At 63.6% G+C, this 20,378-nt stretch overlaps 2 protein-coding genes across 7 annotated transcripts in view; one reads left to right on the top strand and one right to left on the bottom strand.

The window, feature by feature from the left end:
* The first annotated feature begins 137 nt into the window (after nucleotides 1–137).
* SMIM24 (small integral membrane protein 24) lies at nucleotides 138–1,395 on the top strand. Its single transcript, XM_064396406.1, has 4 exons — nucleotides 138–297; nucleotides 688–805; nucleotides 920–958; nucleotides 1,123–1,395. The coding sequence occupies exons 1-4, from the start codon at nucleotides 231–233 to the stop codon at nucleotides 1,217–1,219; spliced, it is 321 nt and encodes a 106-aa protein (XP_064252476.1). The 5' UTR covers nucleotides 138–230; the 3' UTR covers nucleotides 1,220–1,395.
* A 1,296-nt stretch (nucleotides 1,396–2,691) lies between these two features.
* Nucleotides 2,692–20,378, bottom strand: part of NFIC (nuclear factor I C) — a 43,704-nt gene continuing 26,017 nt past the window's right edge. For 2 of the 6 annotated variants that reach the window (XM_064396775.1, XM_064396776.1), the window contains 9 exons: nucleotides 17,408–17,479; nucleotides 16,858–16,932; nucleotides 16,600–16,723; nucleotides 15,971–16,095; nucleotides 14,194–14,322; nucleotides 13,895–14,079; nucleotides 12,394–12,553; nucleotides 10,762–10,847; nucleotides 2,692–8,574 (listed from right to left, as the gene is read on the bottom strand). In XM_064396775.1, coding sequence (XP_064252845.1) covers nucleotides 8,557–8,574; nucleotides 10,762–10,847; nucleotides 12,394–12,553; nucleotides 13,895–14,079; nucleotides 14,194–14,322; nucleotides 15,971–16,095; nucleotides 16,600–16,723; nucleotides 16,858–16,932; nucleotides 17,408–17,479 — 974 coding nt within the window. In that variant the 3' untranslated portion in view covers nucleotides 2,692–8,556. The remainder of the gene's footprint in view (nucleotides 8,575–10,761; nucleotides 10,848–12,393; nucleotides 12,554–13,894; nucleotides 14,080–14,193; nucleotides 14,323–15,970; nucleotides 16,096–16,599; nucleotides 16,724–16,857; nucleotides 16,933–17,407; nucleotides 17,480–20,378) is intronic. The other 4 variants (XM_064396779.1, XM_064396780.1, XM_064396777.1 and 1 more) reach the window with 3 other exon arrangements.

The following is a 20,378-nucleotide window of genomic DNA, read 5'->3' as shown; positions in this document are numbered from 1 at the left end:
CCCGGAGGTGGTGGCCACTGGGTGCGGTGGGGTGCCGGTGCCTGAGCCAGGGGAGTGGTACCACCTGCCAGGGGTGACAGCAGTCACGTTGCCATGGTGCTTGGTGCCACTTTGTCCTCTCGGGGCCAATAAAGGCGCCCGTTGCCTTGGGTGCAGAGTGCAGGCACGATAGCAGCAGGTGACAAAAGCTCACCTCCAGGAGCAGGATCCAGACGCGCCTCCGCCCAAAAATGCCGAAGCTCTTGCAGCCCCTCTCGCTCCTGCTCGTCCTCGCTTCCACCGCCCAGGGACAGACTGGTAGGTGCCCCCATGCCCCTCTGTGCCCTGGGATGTCTGGGGAGGTGGCCAGGCCTCCCCTCAGGCATCAGATCAGCTCCTGGGAGACCTTTCCAGTGGGACCAGTCTGTCCCGGTGCTCCAACAGTAACTTTTGGGGGTAGAGCAGAAAGATCTGGAGACACCCACCTGCTGCCCCAGTGCTCCCCACTGCACCAGGGACAGGTGAGCTGTGTCGGGAGTGGCTTCCTTGGGACACTGGGAAGGGCGAACAGTGAGTGTCTGCCAATGTCCCATCCCGTGGGGGGGTCCCATGTCCTGGGTGGGGGGTGTCCCATCCCCTGGTGGACGGAGCTCCCCTGAAGCTGTCCCCATCCCTGTCTTTTCCCTTGCCTGTCCCCTGGCCATGCAGTCACGGGCCCCAAGGTGCTGCAGCCATGGCTCATTGGCCTCACGGCCGTCGTCGTCTTCCTCTTTGCTGTCTTCGTCGTGCTGCTCGTTAACCGGCTCTGGAGTCTCAGGAAGAAGAGGTTGGATTGGTGTGGGGGGCGGGGGGCGCTGGCCAGGGGAAAACTGCGTGGAAGGTTGCCATGGGCTGGGGCAGGGCTGTCCCCGGGCACCGTTCAGCCTCTCTCCCCTCGCAGGAAGGAGAACGACACCCCGGAGACCCTGGAGACTGACAGGTACCACAGCCGGGTGTGCGGGGCAGCACCGGGACCCCCCCACATTGGGGCTCGGATTCCTCGAGGGTGGCCACGTTCCGGCTGCGCCCTCGGCATGGCTGGAGGCGGCCGTGCCGCGGTGCCGGTGCCGTGCCCGGCTGACCGACGATCCGTCCCTCCCGCAGGCTGGAGCGCTCCGGCCACGTCAACCAGGCAGCTGAGGACTGGGATGAGCTGAAGGACGACAAGCAGCAGAGCAAGGCCACGGCCACGTCCCTCTGAGTGCCCCCCGGCCCGGAGCGCCTCTGACGGGCGCCGCACCCTCACCCCGTCCGGGGGCGCGGATCCGCGCCGGGTTTCGGCGGCAGCCGCGGCCACCGTGGCACCTCCCGCCCGCCGCCGGCCCGGCTGTGAGCAAGACCCGGCGCGGATCGCCCGCTGGCCGGAGCCGAGCCGGGAGGGCGGCGGCCGCGGGGCCCCCCCGTGCCCCCGACCCTGGGCCGGCGGGGTCCCGCCCGGGGGGACAACGGCAGCCCCTTCCCCAGACGTGCCAACTAAAGGTTTCCCCAGCCTACCCCGGCGTCCAGCGTGTCGTGTCACGGTGCGGGGAGGGGGCCGTCCGGCACCCTGGGTGCCACTCGGGCAGGGGACAATGGCAGGTTCCAAGCTGCCAGACCCCGGCGACCTCGGCAGGGCGGGAGGGGCTGTCCGGCCACATCGCTGCCGGAGCAGCCCGGACCGAGAGGTGGGCACCGAGGGGACACGGGGGGTGGGGGGGCTCGCCCTGAGGCCGTCCCGAGCAGCGCTTGGGGACAGGGACCGCGGGCAGCGCGGGGCTGAAGCGTCGCTTCGGCCAGCGCCGACCTGTGGGTGACGACAGTGGCGTCACTCCGCCGGGCGGTGACGTCACGTGCACGAGGTGGTGACGTCCCGTGGCCGAGCTCTGAAGCAGAGAAGTGGCAGCAGCTCCGAACTCCCGCTGTCCCCCATGTCCTGTGCCCCCATGTCCCGTCCTGCCCCCCATGTCCCGTCCTGTCCCCCCATGTCCCGTCCTGTGCCCCATGTCCCATCCTATCCCCCCATGTCCCGTCCTGTGCCCCCTTGTCCCGTCCTGTGCCCCCTTGTCCTGTCCTGCCCCCCATGTCCCGTCCTGTGCCCCCTTGTCCCGTCCTGCCCCCCATGTCCCGTCCTGTGCCCCCTTGTCCCGTCCTGTGCCCCCTTGTCCCGTCCTGTGCCCCCGCCATGTCCCGTCCTGTCCCCCTTGTCCCGTCCTGCCCCCCATGTCCCGTCCTGTGCCCCCCCCATGTCCCGTCCTGCCCCCCATGTCCCGTCCTGTCCCCCCCATGTCCCGTCCTGTGCCCCCTTGTCCCGTCCTGTGCCCCCCCCATGTCCCGTCCTGCCCCCCATGTCCCGTCCTGTGCCCCCATGTCCCGTCCTGTGCCCCCTTGTCCCGTCCTGCCCCCCCATGTCCCGTCCTGTCCCCCCCTTGTCCCGTCCTGTCCCCCCCATGTCCTGTCCTGTCCCCTTTGTCCCGGCCGTGCCGCCTGCGCCCCGCGGGTTCCCGGCTCCGTCCCCGGCTCTGCCGGGCCACGGGCGGCCACGGCTGCGGGTCCCCCCGCGGGGCGCTGGCTGTCCCCGCGGGCAGGGCTCTGCTCTCCCCAGGGCCCCCGGGCCCTCCGCCTCACCCGTGTTCTCCCCCCTCGGGCACCGTGCCTCAGTTCCCCCGGGGCAGCGAAGGAAGGGCGGAGGCGAGCTGGAGTTGAAGCATAGCTTGTTTAATTTTTATACATTTTTTTTTTGTCCTTTTTTTTTCGTTTTCATTTTTTAATCTTTTTTTTGTGTGTCAGTTTTTTCTTTTTTGTTTTTTTCTTCTTTTTTGTCTCTTTTTTCTCTTTTTTGCATAGGGGAGGGGGGGGAACAACAACAACAACAGAAGAAAAAAACAACGGGAAGAAACAAAAAACCAAAATAAACAAAACAAAAAAGAAAACAAAACAAAAAAAAAAAACCACCCCCAAAATCCGTATCAGGGTCAGTAAGTGTATGTAGGCAGGAGCGGCGCTATCGGTAATGGCTGCGTACAATGGTATAATCAAATATCGTGAAGCACCAGGGAGGCGAGCGGGGGCTCGGGGGTCGTGCGGGGCCGGGGCGCGGGGGGCGCGGGGGCCCGGCCCCGGCTCGCGGCCCTGGTGTGTATCGGCTGCGGCAAAGCGAAGCGAGAATCCGGCGAACGAGTAAAATATAACTGCGGGGAGGGGGCAGCCCCGGCCCCGGGGCAGCGGGGACCCCCAAAAGGCGGGCGGGGCAGCCGGCGGCGCGGAGGCACTGCGGCGGGATTTTTGGTTTGGGTAAGAGGCGCGGTCCGGCCGGCTGCCGCCTCGGCGCCTTTTTGGGGCGGTTTCTGTCCTTTTGCCGCTCTTTGCCCAGGGGTGGGATTTCCCCCAGCCCCGGCTCCACCTCCCGCCTGCCAGCGGGGCACGCGGGTACCCAGAGCGGCACCCATGGACCGGGGCACCCCGGGCATCGCCTGGGCACCCGGGGGGGGCACTGGCGGGTACTGCTCGAGGCACCCTGCGGGGCACCCAGAGGAGCACCCGTGGGCATCACCTGGGGTGCCAGGGGACACCCAGAGGGGCATCATCTGCAACACCCGTGGGACCCCATGGGCAGCAGGTGGGGCACCCCCGGGTATCACCTGGAGCACCCACAGTGATACCACAGGGCACCTAGAGGGTCTCTCCCGGGGCACCCATCACCGCGGGCACCCATCCCAGCCGGTGGCGGGATACCCGGGGGGGGCAGAAAGCAGCAAATTCCAAACTCCGAGTACAAAAAAAACCAACCAAAACAAAACAAAAACAGAACCAAACAAAAACCAAAATTAAAAAAAAAAAAAAAAAAGAAAAAGAAGAAAAAGCCCAAACCCCACCAAACAAGACACATATATATATATACATATATATATACACATATATATATATATATATATGAGATTTTATATATTCCTTTGCAATTTGAAGTACCTTAACTGTGTGGGGGCCCGCGCCCCCCCCCCGGCCCTGCAGCCCCATATATATATATGTGGAGATATATATATATATATATATATATGTACAGGTTATTTGTTTTATTTATAGGTCACAAGGACTATTTTTAATTCATTTTTTAAGCCGACGAGCCCGACTAAAAACCCTCTAGGAGAGACTGTAGTGCATGAAACCCCCGCGGTGATTGTCGAGCGGAGCCCCCTCGTATCCCCATCCTGCGGGGGACCCCCCAGAGCTTCCCCGGGGATGGGCTGTTCACCCCGCCTTTCGCTCACCCCGACCGTGGCCATCGAGGCCGCCAGAAGATAATAAAAAAAAAAAAGAAGGGAGAATGATTAAAAAAATAGAACTAATAGAAATGAGTGGTGTCCCCCTCCCCCGCGGGGGGAGCGGGGGTGTTGCATATTCCCTTTGGGCAGAGGCGGGGCGCGGCCCGCGGGTGTCGGGGGAGCAGTGCAAAGACCCCGGGGCACGGGGGGTCCCCGGCCCCGCAAGGGAAGCCCCCGGCACGCCCCCCCAGTGCCGCCCGACGGGCGGGGGGCGTCGAGTTGATTCTTTTTTGCCTTTTTAAATTTGGTTTAAGGTGCTTTTCTTGCCGAGGGCGGGTTTTGGGGGGCTGCGGCCGCAGCCCGGCCGGACTTGCAGCCGGCCCGGGGGGAGGCAGCAAAGAGGGGCAGGGGACGGCCCCGGCGGGGTCCCCGCGGGGACAGGGGGCTCCGGGGCTTGCTCGGGGCGGGGGGGCCCAGGCCCGAGGGGCGCCAGCGCCCCTCGCCTCCCCGGGGTGCCCGAAGGGGCTGCCCCGGTGCCCCCCGCTCCCTCCCTCCGCTGTCACTGTCACCGTTTAAAAATCCTTTTTTTTTTTTTTTAAGATTTTTTGCTTTGAGCTGTCTTTTACAGCCTTAACCCCCCCTTCTTTTTTTTTTTTTCTATTAAAAAAAACCTCTCTCTTTTTAAAAAATTTTGTTTTCTTTTCCCCGTCTTTTTTTTTAATTCTATTTTTCATTCCTGCGCCACCACCCCCCCCCCCCCCCCAGCTGGACGCCGCCCCCACTCCCTCCTTGCATTGTCCTTGCAGAAATCAATACTGCACCTTGCATAAAGAAGCGTCTCCCAAGGCTCCCCCGAGGGTCTGGGACCCTCAAACCAGCCTCAACTGCGGGCGAAACCCGGCGGGACGCGACCACCCCGTCACCCCCCACTAATACTTTTGGACACCAAAAAAAAAAAAAAAAAAAAGAAAAAAAAAAAGAAAAAAAAAAAGAAAAAAACCCCACCAAAACCAAAACAAACAAACAAACAAACAAAAATTAAAAACTGTTGACGACGACGTTTCTTCATGCCCGAGCAGCAGCGATGCCCGTGCCACCCGCCCACCGCTGTCACAGCCCGCGTCAGTTCTCAGCCGCAGGGAGCTCGGGGGGTCTCCAGCCGCGGAACGCTAGGGTTTTAAGGCAAATTCAGGGTTTTTAGGGGGTGTCGGGCCCCTGCTCGGCAGCGGGCACAGCAGGGAGAGGCGGCAAGAAGGCACCTCCTGCCGCTCCCTGCCGCGCCAGGCGGAGCCGGGGCGAAGCCGGTGGGGTGCAGGCGGGGGGAGGCTGCGACCCCCCACACCAGCCCGGGGGCACAGCTACATTCACACGGTTCCATTCCTGTCACGAGAGCAACCGGGCTCGGCCCTCCCGGCCCTGCGCCCCGCTGGAAACCCATTAAAGAGTGGGGGTCCCGGGGGGAGCCTTGGGATCGGCCCTGCGGGCTGGAGCCCCGCTCGCCCCGCACGGAGCCCGGCACTCCCGGCCGGCCCCGCCGCGTCCCCCCGGCTCCTGCGCGGCCCCTGGCCCGGGGGGCCCTGCCGCCTCCCGCCCCGCTGCCTTTGGTTGCTGGAAGCAGAAAGAACAAATCAAAACCCCCCAAAAAGGGAAGGAAAACAAAGAAAAGAGAGGCAAAGCAAAGGGGTGGCCGCCCCCCCGGCCGGCCCCCCCCGCAGCTATTGCATATTCCGGTGTGTTGGCGCAGAGGATGCATCGGTATTACCAACTGGAAGACGTTTCTGAGGGGGAAAATCGGTTAAAAAAGAAGAAGAATAGAGAGAAAAAGGGACTTTTCCGGCCGAGAAGAAGCCATGCAGGAGGCGAGGGGGGGGCAGCGGCCCCCGGCCCCCCGGCCCCCCGGGAGCCCCGGGCATGCAGCGACTCCCTCGCACTGATATCGGGTCCAGTAATACTTAGGCTTCGAAGGCAAGGCACATCATGTGGTATAAAATTTCGTGCAAATTAGGAAAACATGGATTTTTTTTTCTTGTGTGTTTTTTTAACGGATTTTTTTTCTCTTTTATACAGATTTTTTTGTTGGTTTTTTTCCTCTTTTTTTTTTTTTTTTTTCTTTGCTGAAGGGGAAGGTAGAGCCGGTTAATAAGAGTCTGCCATGCACAGCATCAGCCAGCCGCGGCTGGGTTGAGCCAGGTCACCAGATCCTGTTAAAGCACCATGCAGTTTATTTGTCTTTTTTTTTTGTCTTTTTTTGTCTTTTTGTCTTTTTTTATGTGTTTCTTTTCTCAGATCTTTAAAAAAAAAACAGGTTTCCCTCTCCGCCAAGCGCTTTTTTTGTTGTTTTTTCTTTTCTTTTTTTTTTCTTTTTTTTCGGTGGGTTTTCTCCTTTTCTTGTCCTTTTTTATTATTTTTCTGTCTCCCGGGATTTCCTGCATCAGCCCTTTCCCCGGTGTCTCGCTGTGCCGTCCCGGGGGGTGGGAAGCGGGGGGGATGCGATGCCGGTGGTCCTCGGGGCGGCTCTGGGTGGGGCCAGGCGGGTGGCGACGGTGACATCCCACGGTGGCTTCTCTCCATCACCACCCCTCGGGTGTCCCCTGGGCCGAAGATCCTTTGGGGACCAGTCTCCTCATCTCGCTGGCGACCTTCGAGGCACCTTCGTCCTCTTCCTCCTCCTCGCCTCGGCCGTGGCGGGGGCTCCTCTGCTCTAAGGCACTGCCACGTCCCCGCGTCCCCTTCCCGGCCCCGCTGTCCCCGCACGGGACGGGGACTGCCAAGCGCTTCGTCCCGCGCTGCCCGGCCGGGGGCTCCTCCGGGGGGCCGGGGCCCCTCCCCGCCGCAGTTCAGGCACTTGACGCGGGGCCGGGGGCTCCGGGGGGCTCCGGGGGACTCTGGGGACTCCGAGGGGCTCCAGGGGGCTGGCTCTGCCCTCGCCGTCGCTCGGGCTTCTTTGCTCCATCCTTTTGTATCCAAAAAAAAAAAAAAAACCAAAAAAACCCAAAAAACCCCAAACCCAAAAAAACAAAACCACCAAACCCAAAAACCCCAAACCAGATGTCCCGGCAAGCCGGTGCCGGGGACTCCACCTCCTCCTCCTCTTCCTCCTTTTTTTGTGATTTTGTTTTCTTTTCTCTTCTTCTTTTTCTTTTTTTTTTTTTTTTTTGATGATTCCCTCTTAAAAGTGCATTTCCTACAAAATGTGCAACACGAGCGCACCCTGCCTCCCACCTGGTACCTGTCCACAGGAATGCATAGCTCAAACACACGGACGCACGCCCCCCTCGCCCCCAGCCCCGCGGACCCCGGGCGCGAGGACATGCCGGGTGACACGGGGACACGGGTGGGGACACACGGGGCCCGGGCCGGTGCAGGCTCGGGGAGGAAGGCGACCAGAGAGATGGAGACCGGTACCTCGGCACGACGGTGGCCACCGGGCTGCGACAGTCCCCGTGCCGTGTCCCCGACGCAATCGGGGTGCCACCGCCGCTGCGCCGCTCGGGGCCGAGGTGGGAGCGTCCCGGCACCGTGTCCGCGCGGGACCCGCGCTGCCACCGTCTCTGGCCGTGCCCGTGCACCCTCTGTGGTCACAAGCCCCCTCCTCCTGTGCCACCCGCTCGAACCGCTGTGCCAGCGCACGGCCGTCACCGTGTCACTGCGGCACGGTGCCACCGGCCCCGGCGCGCTCGCACAGTGCGGGGCTGCGGCAGCGGGAGGGCTTCCCCACCCAGCCCCGGGAACCCCCGTCAGTCTGGGGCCGGGGGGGGCGGCGGGGAGGTTTTGATCTTTTTTACTCACATAGAGGCAAGAACGAGAGTCAAAGCCGTTTGCATATTCGGCGAGCGGCGGGCGGGGCTGGCGCCGCGGCCCCGCGGCCGCTCCGGGAGGCATCGCTGGCACCGCTTGGGTCAGGTCTCAGCGCGGCGCCGGCCGACGGGGTAAATAATAGTGTTTTTTTCTTTCTTTTTTTTTTTCTTTTTTTCCTGTTTCTTTGTTTTCTGGCGCATCGCCGGGGTGGGGGGAAAGGTCCTCCTGGGATGGGTTGTTGGTTTGTTTGTTTTTTGTTTGTGGGGTTTTTTTCTTTTTTTCCATTTTAAAACAGTTTGACCCTTTTCCTTCTTCCTTTCCCTTGCTCTTTCCTTCGGGTGTGGGTTTTGCTTGTCGTCGTCGTCGTCGTCGTCGTCGTCGTCATGAGGCCGCGCTCTCCGTCGTCACCGCAAGGCTGGGCCTGGTGCTCGGGGACGGGGATGTTCCTCTGGGGGTGCCTAAAGCAGAGGAGAAGGGAGGCGAAGGGGCGGCACGGCGGCGGTTATCCCAGGTACCAGGACTGCCGGGAGAGAGGAGAGAGGCCGGCGTTAGTGCTCTGCCCCCGGAGCTGCCCCGTCCTTCCGCCGGTCCCCGGAGCCCGAGACAGCTGTCCCCGCGCTGTCCCTGCGCTGTCCCCGCGCTGTCCCTGCGCTGTCCCCGCGCTGTCCCCGCTCGGCGCACGGGGCTGCTGTCCCCACTCCTGCGCTGAGTTTGCCCGTACCGCGGCCACCCGCGCTCCCCTGGGGCCGGTCCCTCTGCACCCTCGCGGCAAAGGACGGCTGTCCCCAGTGCCGCCTGGGGACAGGTAGGGGGGGCACGGCCGGGGATCCCGCGAGGTGGCCCCCTGCCACCCTCTCATTGTTTCCCCCCAGCCCCAAGTTCAAGTTCATTCCCGATTACCTCATGTCTGGTTTCCGTTGGAAACGAGACAGCTCGGGGCCGCTGCTTCCCTTAACCCTTCCAGGCCCCGCCACACATGACCAGAGCGTGGCAGGTCTCAGCTGCCCCTTCTGGGACACCGCCTCCTTCCCCCGTGCCTCAGTTTCCCCAGGCAGAGCATCCTCGAGCCCTGGAGAGCCTCCCTGAGCATGGCTAGGGACACCCATTCACAGGGACCCTGGGAGTCCTGGGACTGCAAGTGGCTCTGACCCCTATCTCTGGACAGGGACTCTGGCCCCCTGCTCCTCCAGGGTTCTCCAGGTGCTGCCTCAGGTCTCCTCTTTAGGGACCCAAGGCCCTTGGGGTGCTGCCCACCCCATGTGCAGGATGGGGAAACTGAGGCAGGGTGGGGGTTGTGATCAGAGCCGGGTCCCCCGTGTTTTTCCTCTGGAACGGCACAGCACCCTCGGGTGTCCCAGCTCATGGTTCCCAAATCTCACAGCCTGGCATAGCACAGCACCCCCAGGTACCCTGTGTCACTGCTCACGGCCCCCAAGGCCACACCCCAGCACAGCACAGCACCTTGAGGACTCCCCTCAGCCAGGGCAGCACCCCAGGGTGCCCCAACATGGCACCATCCACACCCCATCCCTCTGTCCTGTCACCTGTGCCACCTGCCAGGCAGGACTGCAGCTGCCCCTGCAGGGAATGCTGAGGCCAGACCACTCATGCCACGAGTGAGGCCAGAAGCTGCCACCCCTGTCCTGGCACCGTGGTACTGCCTGTAGCACCAGCGCCAGCTCCAGAATCCAGGACTAATGGAAAGCCCCTGGAAAGGCACACACGATGTCCCACTGCAGCTGGAGTGGCCATGGGCACAGCCGAGCGAGAGCAGTGCCCGTGCCCACACAGAGAGGGACCCACGGCCCTGGAGCTGCTCCTTTGGGGATGTTCTGGGCACCTAGGCAGGGTGGTGCCAGGTGGTGCCAGGCAGGACACAGCCAGAGCACGGCAGTGACCTCTCTCTATGATGGAGGACTCGTGGTGGCCCTGAGCCACCACAGTGCCCAAAGCCCTGGCACCAGGTGCCCGTAGTGAGGATGTCACGGCAGCAATGCCCATGGGCCACGGCGGTGATGCCAAGGCAGTGATGCTTACAGCAGCAAAGCTGGCAGTGGCAGTGCCAGAGCTGCAGTGCCATAGTGGTGATGCCCATGGTGGCACTGCACATGGAAATAACCCCACAGTGGTGATGTACACAGCAGTGGTACCCCAAGTGGCACTGCCCACAGCAGCAACACCCACGGCAGTGATGCCATGGCGGGGACATCCACAACAGCAATGTCTGCAGTGGCCACGCCAGTGGTGGCAATGCCCACAGCGGTGATGCCACTGCTGTGGTGATACTCCCTGTGGCCTCAGACATGGTGGCAAGGCCACAGCAGCGATGGCCACGGAGGTTACATCCACAGCAGCAATGTCCCACAGCAGTGATGCCACAGTGGCGATACCCACGGTAGTGCCCACAGCAGCAATGCCCACAGGAGCAATAAACATGGCAGCAATGCCATGGCGGTGGCAAGGCCCACGGCAGTGATGCCATGGTGGCAATGCCCTCAGCAGCGATGCCACGGCAGTGATGCCACAGCAGTGATGCCACGGCAGGGGCACCATGGCGGGGAGCCCACATCAGCAATGTCACATCAGCGACAGCCACAATGGCAATGCCAGCACCGGCCATGCCCACGGCAATGCCCACGGTGATGCCATGGCGAGGGTGCCCGGGGCGAGGGCAGGAGGGTCCCCCCAGCAGCATCCCCGCTCTCACCTGTGCCTGATAGATACTCCCAGGATCCCTTGGTCCTAATCCCACGAAGGAACGGTTCGCAGGGGGCGTGCCTGGTGCAGAGTAGGCTGGGGAACAAATGAGAGCTCATTAACGGGGCTGTGGGTGGCACTGCCATTGTCCCCCCAGGGGCCAGGCCCGGCCCTCTCCCTGGCACTGCTGGGACGGAGCTCCCTGGCACCTGGTGCTGGCAACCAGGAGACGTCCCTGGCTGTGACCTGATGGCAGGCGAATGAGCCCAGGGGTGCTGCACCCAGGGGTGCTGTGCTCGGATGGTACCACCCCTGCTTCAGGGCGATGACTGAGGCTGGAGGGGCGAGGTGCCTCGGGGTGCAGGCGCAGATGGTGCCCCTGGCAGTGCCCGCACTGTGGCTCCCGGAGCTGAGCTGCCAAGGCGAGAACAATGGCAGCCACCAGTTCCACTTGGCCACGTCACCCTGCTGCCACCTCCATCCCTCAGCTGGGGATCCAGCAGTGGAACTTCCAGCCCTGCTGAGCTTCTGCGTTCAGCCCTGCAGGAAGCAGAGTGCTGCCAAGGGGAATGGGGGATTTGGAGCCAGTTGCACCCCTCGGGGACAGCCAGTGTCCTCCTAACACATCCTGCCCTGAGCCTGCAGGAACTTGCACTCTTCTGTCCCTCCCCAAGGCTGTGACCCCTTATCAGCCAGGCTATCCCATGCTGTCCGCCCCAGACTGTCCAGGCTTTGGCTTCTCCATGCCATGGGATCTCCACACCTGCTGACCAGCTACTGGCAATCAGCCACGGCCCATTACCCAGGGACAATGGCTCGATCAGGCAGGGCTGGGCTCTGTGGAGACATGGCAGACGCTTGCGGTACCAGGATGGGAACAGGAACAGGAACAACCCCCTCGCAGCGTGTGGCGATGGCACAGTGTCCCACCACTGCAGCACACACCCCCGTGCCAGTCTGGGGCGACACCAGCTCCCCTCTGGCTATTGAGTCCAGCAACCAAAACCCTCCTGGCCAAGGCACTTATGGCCCCTGAGGTGGAGGGAGGGCAAAGAATTCATCAGCCACCGTGCTAACAAACTTCCAGGGCTCTGGGAGACCCGCACACAGTCCCTGCTCTGGTGTCACCTCACACCCCCAACAAGACCAGAATCCCCGGCGCCAGCATGAGCATGACAGCCTACACAACACACCAGGCACACTGTCCTTAGTCCCAGTGCCACCCGCGTGCCAGCTGCTCCCCATTCCCGGCAGCACGGCCACCACCATGGTGGGATAAACAGACACGGAGAGGCCATGGCCTCCCCCACAGCACTGCCCACAGCGAGGGTCTGGGCAGGACTTTGCTTTGGAGAGCCCTGCCATGGCTCCACTCACGCTCAGAGGGACAAGGGGCCCGAGCTGGTCCCCAGGACCAGCACACAACCCCTCGGCTCAGCGGCCACCTGCCCAAACCCTGTCCGCTCCGACCTGCCTGAGACCCAGCAAACTCATGGCGTGCCAGCTGCCGCCCTCTCCCCGGCTGCGGGGAGGCCACCTCCGCCAACATCCCCCCAGCACCGGGACAGGGGGACACCCTGGGGGGCTGTGAGAGGAGGGGCCAGCCGGGCCGGGGAGCAGGGTGGGCGCGGCGGGTGCTTACTGGGTGATGTCGGCGAGGTCGTCCCTCCCTCGGAAGTTGTCGTGGTGGATTTGGTGTCAGGAGAGACGGCCAAGCGGGGCATGCCGGGGGGAGGTGGCGGCGCCAGCATCTGCGTGGGCAGGTAGTGGCTGGGCACTTTCACTTGACCACTTCCATTTAACTGGGGACAACACAGACAAAAAACAAACAGCACAAGCCATTAGGATGCACGCGCACACCAGCACGGCTGGGGAGCCCCGGGGACACCTTCGGCACAGGCACGGGGTGTCCCTCACTGCAGACATGAGTTTGGTGGGTCTCAGAGCAGCCCTGAACGGTCGGCGCTGGCAGCAGGCAGGAGATGACGGCGGGACAGGAGGGGTTGGGGGGCTCTGGAGGCCATGCTCCGTGGGGGCCATGACCCAGAGTGGCGCACGCTGCAGCTGGGACCCCTCTCTACAGTGACAGGAGGGTCTCTGAAGCACTCCCTGGAGGGGTAGGGACACCCAGAGCCTCCAAAGGCTCCTGCACCAGTGCTCCATGCCCAGTTTGGCCATGGGCTGCTCCTGATCTGGCATTCATCAGCCCAGCACTGAGCCACGGCACAGGGGAACAGTGGCCATGCTCCTCACCCTGGCATCAGCCCCTGATGGTGAGGGGAAACAGGCAAGTGGTGGGCAGAGGTCAAATGTGCTCCCCAAGAGCTCTGCATCTGGGGAGCACAGGACAGTATGAGAGCAGGAACACCCGCAGGCTCTGGCTTTGGATATGAAGGGTGCCCTTCATGGCGTGTGTAAGGTGCTGGTGGTGTGGGGTGTGTTGTGTGTTGGGGGTCTGGGTGTATGGGGTGATGGTTTGGCTGCTGCACACACTGGGTGCTGCATGTGCATGGTGCTGGTTACAGAGATTGGTGATGGGGGCATGGGGTGTGGGGTGATGGCTGTGTGGAGTGTGTGGGGTCCCACATCTGTGGGGTGCACTGGGTGCATGGGGGTGCAGGGCACTGTGGCAAGGGAAGGCCCACAGCAGCACAGTGTGGCTCTGTGCTGGGACACTGGGGACACGGGTACAGCTCCAGAGGAGCTGACGGATCACCCGTGGGCTCTGCAGGTGGATGGGGCACGTCAAGCCCATCACTCTCCTGGACACGCTGGCAGACGGTGACTCCAGGAGATGGTCACACACCCTTGGCAGACACCTTGCTCCCCCAACACCCCAACACCAGCTGACGGCTCAGCCCCAGCACCCCAACACCGGCAGTGCCCCGTGCTGGGCCGGGGCACAGCACCTCCATCGCCACAGACACGAGGTGCCAACACGGAGCAGGCGCAGCAGCTCCCGAACCAACGCACGGCACGGCTGCAGCTCAGCCCCAGAGAACATCCCGCCGGTGCCACCGACGACCCCGATCCCCCCCGTGCGGCGGCAGAGGTGACAGCGGCAGCGCCGGTCCAGGGGACTCTCCTCGGGCAGCCCGGCTGGCAGCAGCCCCCGGTGCCCACGGCCAAGGCTGCGTCCTTACCGGTCCGGGCTGCTGGTTGGACGGGTCGCAGGCCAGCGAGACGAGATCTTTGAGCGGGTCCTGCGGGTTGAGATGAGGCGGGTACCGGATGGCCGTGTGCGGGAAGTAGGTGGAGGCCGTCTGGGGAAGGATGGAAGTGGTGGGGAAATGCAGCGCAGACGATGGGTGCGGGCTTCGGGCGATACCTGCGGGTGACAGCAAAAGGGGACACACACCTGTGTCACTAGCTAGTGGCTGCCGCAGCCCCCTGACCCCTCAGCGCTCGCTCTGTGCCTCGGTTTCCCTGGCAGGACACTCACCACTGTGCACAGCGATGACGGGACGGTGGTGCTGCGTGAAGCTGCTCAGCCGGGGCGAGGAGTCCTGGGGTGATGGGCTGTTGAAGGGGGACTTGTCCATCTCTGTCTTCTTCACAGTGGGGGAGATGCCTGGGGAAAGCAGGGTGGTTGCAGGACCTGCCATGGGACCCCAAATCCCATGGCTACTGCCATCTCAGTGCAGTGTTGTGGGAGCTCATTCTGGGGGCAGGGGCACCCTGGGGTCAGGGTGGGCATGGGGAGGGTGGTGCTGTGAGCATGTGTGTGTGCTGGCAGGAGGGTGGGCACCTCTGGGGGCACACTGTGTGCACGAATGTGTGTGCATGTGTGTATGTACCAGCACAGCTCCGTACCTGTGTGTGTACATGCACAGCTGTGCACAGCTGTGTGCTCCTGCAGGTGTGTGTATACAGGTGCACACAGTTCTGTGCCTGTGTGTCTGACCCTGGTGGCAGAGTGGTGCCCTCACAGATGCCACTGTGGCTCTGCAGCCCCTACATGGCACCCATCTCCCCTGGTACATGGGGCTGGGGGCTATAGGAGCTCCTGGGGACGCAGAGAGATGCCAGCATGGGGGTGACCACCCCAGAGACTCCTGGCAGCAGTGGCTGCCCCGGTCCCCGAGGCCACCCCAGGGCATGGGGCTGAGCAGGGGGGTTGGCAGGCACATTAATCCCCTGCCGCCGTGGCTTTAGCTCTGGCCATTTGGCCCGGGCCTGGTAATGGGTTTAGCCCTTTCTCAGTCGGGCGTTAGGAGGATTTCCCAGAACATCCTGTACAGGATTGCCAAGCCCCCCTCCCCCCGCCAAGGCTGCTGAGCCCCCCCGCCAGCCACCCTCACCCCTGCCCGGGTCAGGCCACTGGCAGGGGACAGATGCCCTGGCACAGCTCCCTCCTGCCTCCATGCACCATTTTGGGGAGGGGGCTGCACCTTCCCCAAGACCCCCCCTGCACCAGCCCCACGGGGCAGGAGGGGGTACAGTCCCTGCACACACGGGACACACTTTGGGGGCTGGATCTGCATCCCCCAAACCTCCTTCCAACAGGATTGGTGCCTCCAGCCCCCCAGCCGGGCACCCCAGGCTCTGGCAGGGCTAGGGGGCTGGTGTGGAGCCCACCCTGCTGCTGGGGGAGGCAGGAGAAGAGACAAGGGAGGAGGAAGAGGAGCAGCTTCTTTGCCTGCACCTCGGGGTGTGGGAGCTGCTGTGCCAGCCCTGCAGCATCGCTTTAATTAGCCCAGCCCCCCCTTTCTTAATGAACAGCTAATTGGGGCTTGTCTAGACAGGAAAGGGAAAAAAACCACCAAGCCAGAAAGCTGTCCACAGTGATGTGGGGCTGGGGGAGCTGACTTGGAGCTGGGAGAGGCTGGCGTGGGGCTGCCAGACCAGGCATGGGGCTGGAGGCTGGGTTGGCCCTACAGAGAGAACCTGTGTTGAAGTGGGGATCCCTGTAGCAACACCCACAGAGCCCTGCCCAAAGTGGGAGGCCACAGACACACCTGGGCACCTATGGAAAGCCTGTGCCTACATGAGGGGGGTTTGACAGCAACCCCACAGACCCCATGGAAAAGCAGCAGGGATGTTCTGGGGGACTTGAGGGTGGCACCACAGCCCCCATGGCCAGCGTGTCCTGACCTTAAGGCCCACAGGGACACTGGGGCATGGACAGTGCCCAGATGGCCACATGGGATGGTAGTGGTTTGCAGAATTCTGGGAGCAGGATGGGGGCCCCAGGGCACTGGTGAGGAGGTGGCACCTACCCCCTTCCATGTCTTCTGTCCAGTTGCGGCTGCTGCTGGTGGGGGAGTTGGAGGAGGTGTAGTACTCGCCCCCAGGGCTGGTGTCAATGTCATCCTCCATGGACCCCGACTTGTGCCGTTTGCTCCTGGGGACAGGAAAGGGTCACAGAGTCATGGGATGGTTTGGGTTGGAAGGGACCTGAAAGCTCATCCCATTCCATGCCTGCCATGGGCAGGGACACCTTCCACTGTCCCAGGCTGCTCCAAGCCCTGGCCAGTCTGGCCTGGGACACTCACAGGGATCCAGGGGCAGCCACAGCTGCTCTGGGCACCCTGGGCCAGGGTCTGCCCACCCTCCCAGGGAAGTGAACCCATCTAGCCCTGCCCTCTGGCAGTGGGAAGCCATCCCCCCTTGTCCTGGCACTCCGTCCCTTGTCCATGCTTCCTCTCCAACTTTCTTGGAGTCCCTTTCAGCATAGGAAGAGGCTCTGAGCTCTCCCTGGAGTTCTCCAGGCTGAACAGCCCCAGCTCTCCCAGCTTGTCATGGGTCAGTGCCAGCCCGTGGTAGGACCTGGCTGCCCCTTGCCTTCCCCACGGCCGTGCTCGGGCTGGCCCCAGCACCACCCTGGCACAGCTCCAGTGGCACCTACCCGCTGGAGGAGGTGCTGGGCAGTGTCCTCCTCATGCCGGTGCTGGAGGGGTTCAGGTCATAGGCCAGGTGGCCCTGCAGCTCCCCCAGGGAGAAGTTTGGCCCTGTGCCCGTCACCACCGGTGCTGCAGGGAGAGAGGGGGGTCACTGGGGCTCTGTGGGGAGGGGAGTCCCACCCACTGTGGGGTGGGGGGGCTGTTGGGACACTGCTGTGCCCAGGCAGCCGAGGGTTGGGCTGTGGCATCACAGTCACACTCACTTCGGGACACCTGGATGAGCTCGGTGACACTGAACACCCCCGAGGTGACGAAGCTTTCCTGGAAGTCTGTCGAATCTGTGTGGGAGAGAGGAGGGTGTGCTGAGGGGGCAACAGGACCACCCCTCCCACCCTGCACTGCCTTGTGGCGATGCTTGAGGGCTCCCCAAACCCCATCTGTCCCCCTCCTTAGCCTCCACTCCACTGCCTGCTCCAGCAAGACACCACCCCAATTGGTTCTCTCTGCTGAAGATGCCCTGGACCTGCTCAGTGCCTCAGTTTCCCTGTGGCTGAGAGTGCTGGCAGGGCTTGAGGCTTCACCCCCACCATGGGACCTCCATGGCAGCTGCTGCTCCCAAGGGCTGTGGCCTCTGTGGGACTCTGCTGGCTGTAGGACAAGGCTAAGGCTGTGCCCAGCTCGTTGCAGGGGCCAGGCAGTGGCTGGCAGCATGCCTTTATGTCATGGGTCCCCCCTCCTCTGCCATGACAGGGACCCTGGGGACAGTCTGGGGTGTCCGTTGTCCTTTGCCCAAGCCCTGCCCTCTGCACTCACCCAGCGTGATGGGTTTGCTGTCCTCCTGGTCCGAGCCAATGCCTGTCCGGGGGCTGCTGCTCTGCTCTGCATCTGCAAGAGGCAAAGCCCAGGGTGAGCCCCCCGTGCAGGGGCAGCCTCCGTGCCAGTGTCAGCCAGGGTTGCCACCAGCTGACTGCCCCCGCCATTGCCCTGCGGGGGAAACTGAGGCATAGGCTGCCCAGCAGCTCTCACCACACAGCAGGGCCACCACCAAGCTGGCATGTCCCCAGCCACTGAGGAACAGTCACCAACCAGCCCTGCCAGCGACAGGAGCAGGGACAGCGCCACATGCAGGACCTGGCACTGCTCCCCGCAGGAGGGGAGCCCCAGGGCAGGGCTGGGTGATGGCCACCTGGCCCTGCTCCTGCCTCCTCTCCTCTCTCCAGCCACAGCCGTGACCCAGTGCTGCCCCACCAGGCAGTGTCACCACAGCATGGCACAACCTGTGGCACCCTGTCCCGCCTCTGCTCAGCTCCTGCAGGGCAGCAGGGCTTGGGACAGCACCTGCTCTGACTCCTGGAGCCCTGTCCAGCCCTGCTCCCTCTTGGCTAAAAATATCCTGGCTCAGACGCTGAGCTCAGCAGCCCTGGCACAGCCTGGCACAGCCGCGACCCTGCAGTCAGGAGCATCCTTCCTCACCTGGCTGCTCCCAAAGCCCCTCCATAAGTTCTGCCATGTATTTCTCCCCCATACTCCTTCATCCTCCTGTTTCTCCATTCTTCTCCTCCTCCTCCCACCCCCTGGCCTCCGGCATTTCTCTCTGGCAGCCTTGGCAGATGTCAGGAAAGGGCTGAGACAATCCAAAAACACCAACAAAACCACGCAACTGCAACTGCCAGCCCATGTGCCTGCCTTAGGATTTTTCCCTTTCTCCCTGTCTTTCTCCTCCTTTTTCTTCCCTCAAGTCCCTTGCACTCACATGTGGCTCCCAGACTGGTTATCCTTGGCTGGGCAAGTTATCCATGTGGGCTCCATGCCACCCCTCACCCTGACACCCCTGCGTGCTGCCCACCAGGCAGGCTGTCCATGGGGACAGTGGGACTGTGCCACCTCCCAGCCTGACACCCCCGTGTGCCCACATCCCCCAGGGACTGCTCAAGGCCGATGCCAAATCAGCCATTTTGTCTCCCTGCCCAGCTGCTGCCATCCCCTCCACGCATCCCGTGCCAGCCTGGCACCACGCTGGCAGCACCACGGCATCCTGCCCTGATGCTGCTCACCACCAGCAGACCCCCCCGTGCCCGCACCCCAGGCTCCCTCCAGGCAGCCATTTTAGGGAGCAGAAACTCCCCCTGGAGACGGGCGCAGGGTTTTTTCCTTCCCTTCTCTCCATTTCTCTTTTTCTAGCTCTGTTCCCCCATTTTGAAGCGGCTGCGTGCCCAAGCACTGGGGTGTGAGTGGTGGGAGCGAGCCGGGCACGAAGCAGCAGGGATGGGGGAGTGGCTGGGGACCCCCCCGTGCACCCACGGGCACCGCGTGGCCGGACACGGCCCCTCCTCGCCTCTAAAAACAACAAATCTGGCGGTGGCTCTGGAAGTGGTTAGCGTGGAGCCCGGCCAAGGCGCGGGACGGAGGCTGGCGGTCAGAGCCTGAGGCCGGCCCGGCTCCCCACAGCCCCCACCGTGGCCTCAGGGCTCCCTGGGACCCCCCTGCCCAGCCCTGCGGTGCTTGGCCTCGGGGTAGCTCCCAGGCCGTGCCCTCGCCTGGTGCCTCCGAGGTGCCCACACACCTTTGACTCAGCCCAGGGACCTGCACCGCTCGTCCTGAGGTGCCCACATGGATCTTTGCCCACAGCAAACCACCCCAGCCTGGTCCCCGTTCCCCCAGGGCGCTCGGGAGGGCCATCACTCGCCCTGGGTGGGCCCCACGTCCCTGTACCCCCAAACCATCCCACAGCACCACCCTGACCCGGCAGCACCAGTGCCCCCTCACCGACCCCTGCTGCTGAGGGACGCCTTGGGGACCCCAGCCCGGGCACTCCGCTCCCACCGGCAGCAGCCCGAGCAGAGCCGGGACTTTCCCGAGCTCGGAGGTTTGGCAGCAGCGCGGCCCCTCCCTGCCCCCTCGTGTCCGGGCTGAGGGAGGCCGTGGGTGCGAGGCCGGGGCCGGGGCCCGGCACCCCCGGCGCTCCCGTGGCTGGGCGGGTGAGCTCGCCAGCAGATTTTTGGCTGCCTCCTCGGCGCGGGGCGGCCGGGCCAAGCGCTGCTCTCACCGCCATGTGACGGCCGCCTGCGCCGGCTGGCGCGCTAAAATGGCGAAGGGAGCCCCGGGCTCACGGGCCGCGCTCCACACAAAGGGTGTTCGCGGGAGACTCCCAACCCAGGACCCAACAAGTGGCTCGACTGCACCAGAGAGGAGAAAGAAGCCTGTACAGCTCCCCCATGCCCCCGCTGCTGAGTTGATCCTGGACCCTCCACCCCTCCGGGAGGCCAGGATGGGGGATGGAGGTGGGGGTGGTCCTGCTGCCAAACCGTGGGGAGCTCAAGGGGGAAGGGGTTCAGTGCGGGGTCGTCTCCGGCGAGGCAGAGGAGAGTGCTCAGTGCCCAAACAGGTCGATCCAATCTCTTTTAAAAATAGCCAAGTGTGTGCCCGGGGGGGCGGGCTGCCTGGGCTCCGGGCCGCGCTGGCAGCCTGGCCCCGTGCCACCCATTGAATTACGGCTCCCGCACCCCGGCCCCGCTGGCTGGCACGGTGCCGCCGGGCCCCAAGCGACACCCGCCCGCGGTCCCAGCGCGTGGGAACGACCCCCGGGCAGCAGGGCCGGCCCTGGGGGGTGTCACTGCAGGCCGGGTGCCCCCCGGGGCTGGCGCAGCTGCGGGAGAGCCCTGGCTCGGTGCCCGAGCCTGACGGTAACAGGGCACGGTGTTACCGGCAGCGGCGCGGGCGCAGGCGCAGAGGCTGGAGGATGCCGGGGGCTGGGGGAGCTGCTGGCGCCGGTGTGAGCAGTCCC

This window comes from Passer domesticus, chromosome 21 (genome assembly GCF_036417665.1).
Source record: "Passer domesticus isolate bPasDom1 chromosome 21, bPasDom1.hap1, whole genome shotgun sequence".
NCBI lineage: Eukaryota > Metazoa > Chordata > Aves > Passeriformes > Passeridae > Passer > Passer domesticus.
Note: the sequence above shows the minus strand (reverse complement) of the source record. Positions and strands in the feature narration are given on the sequence as shown.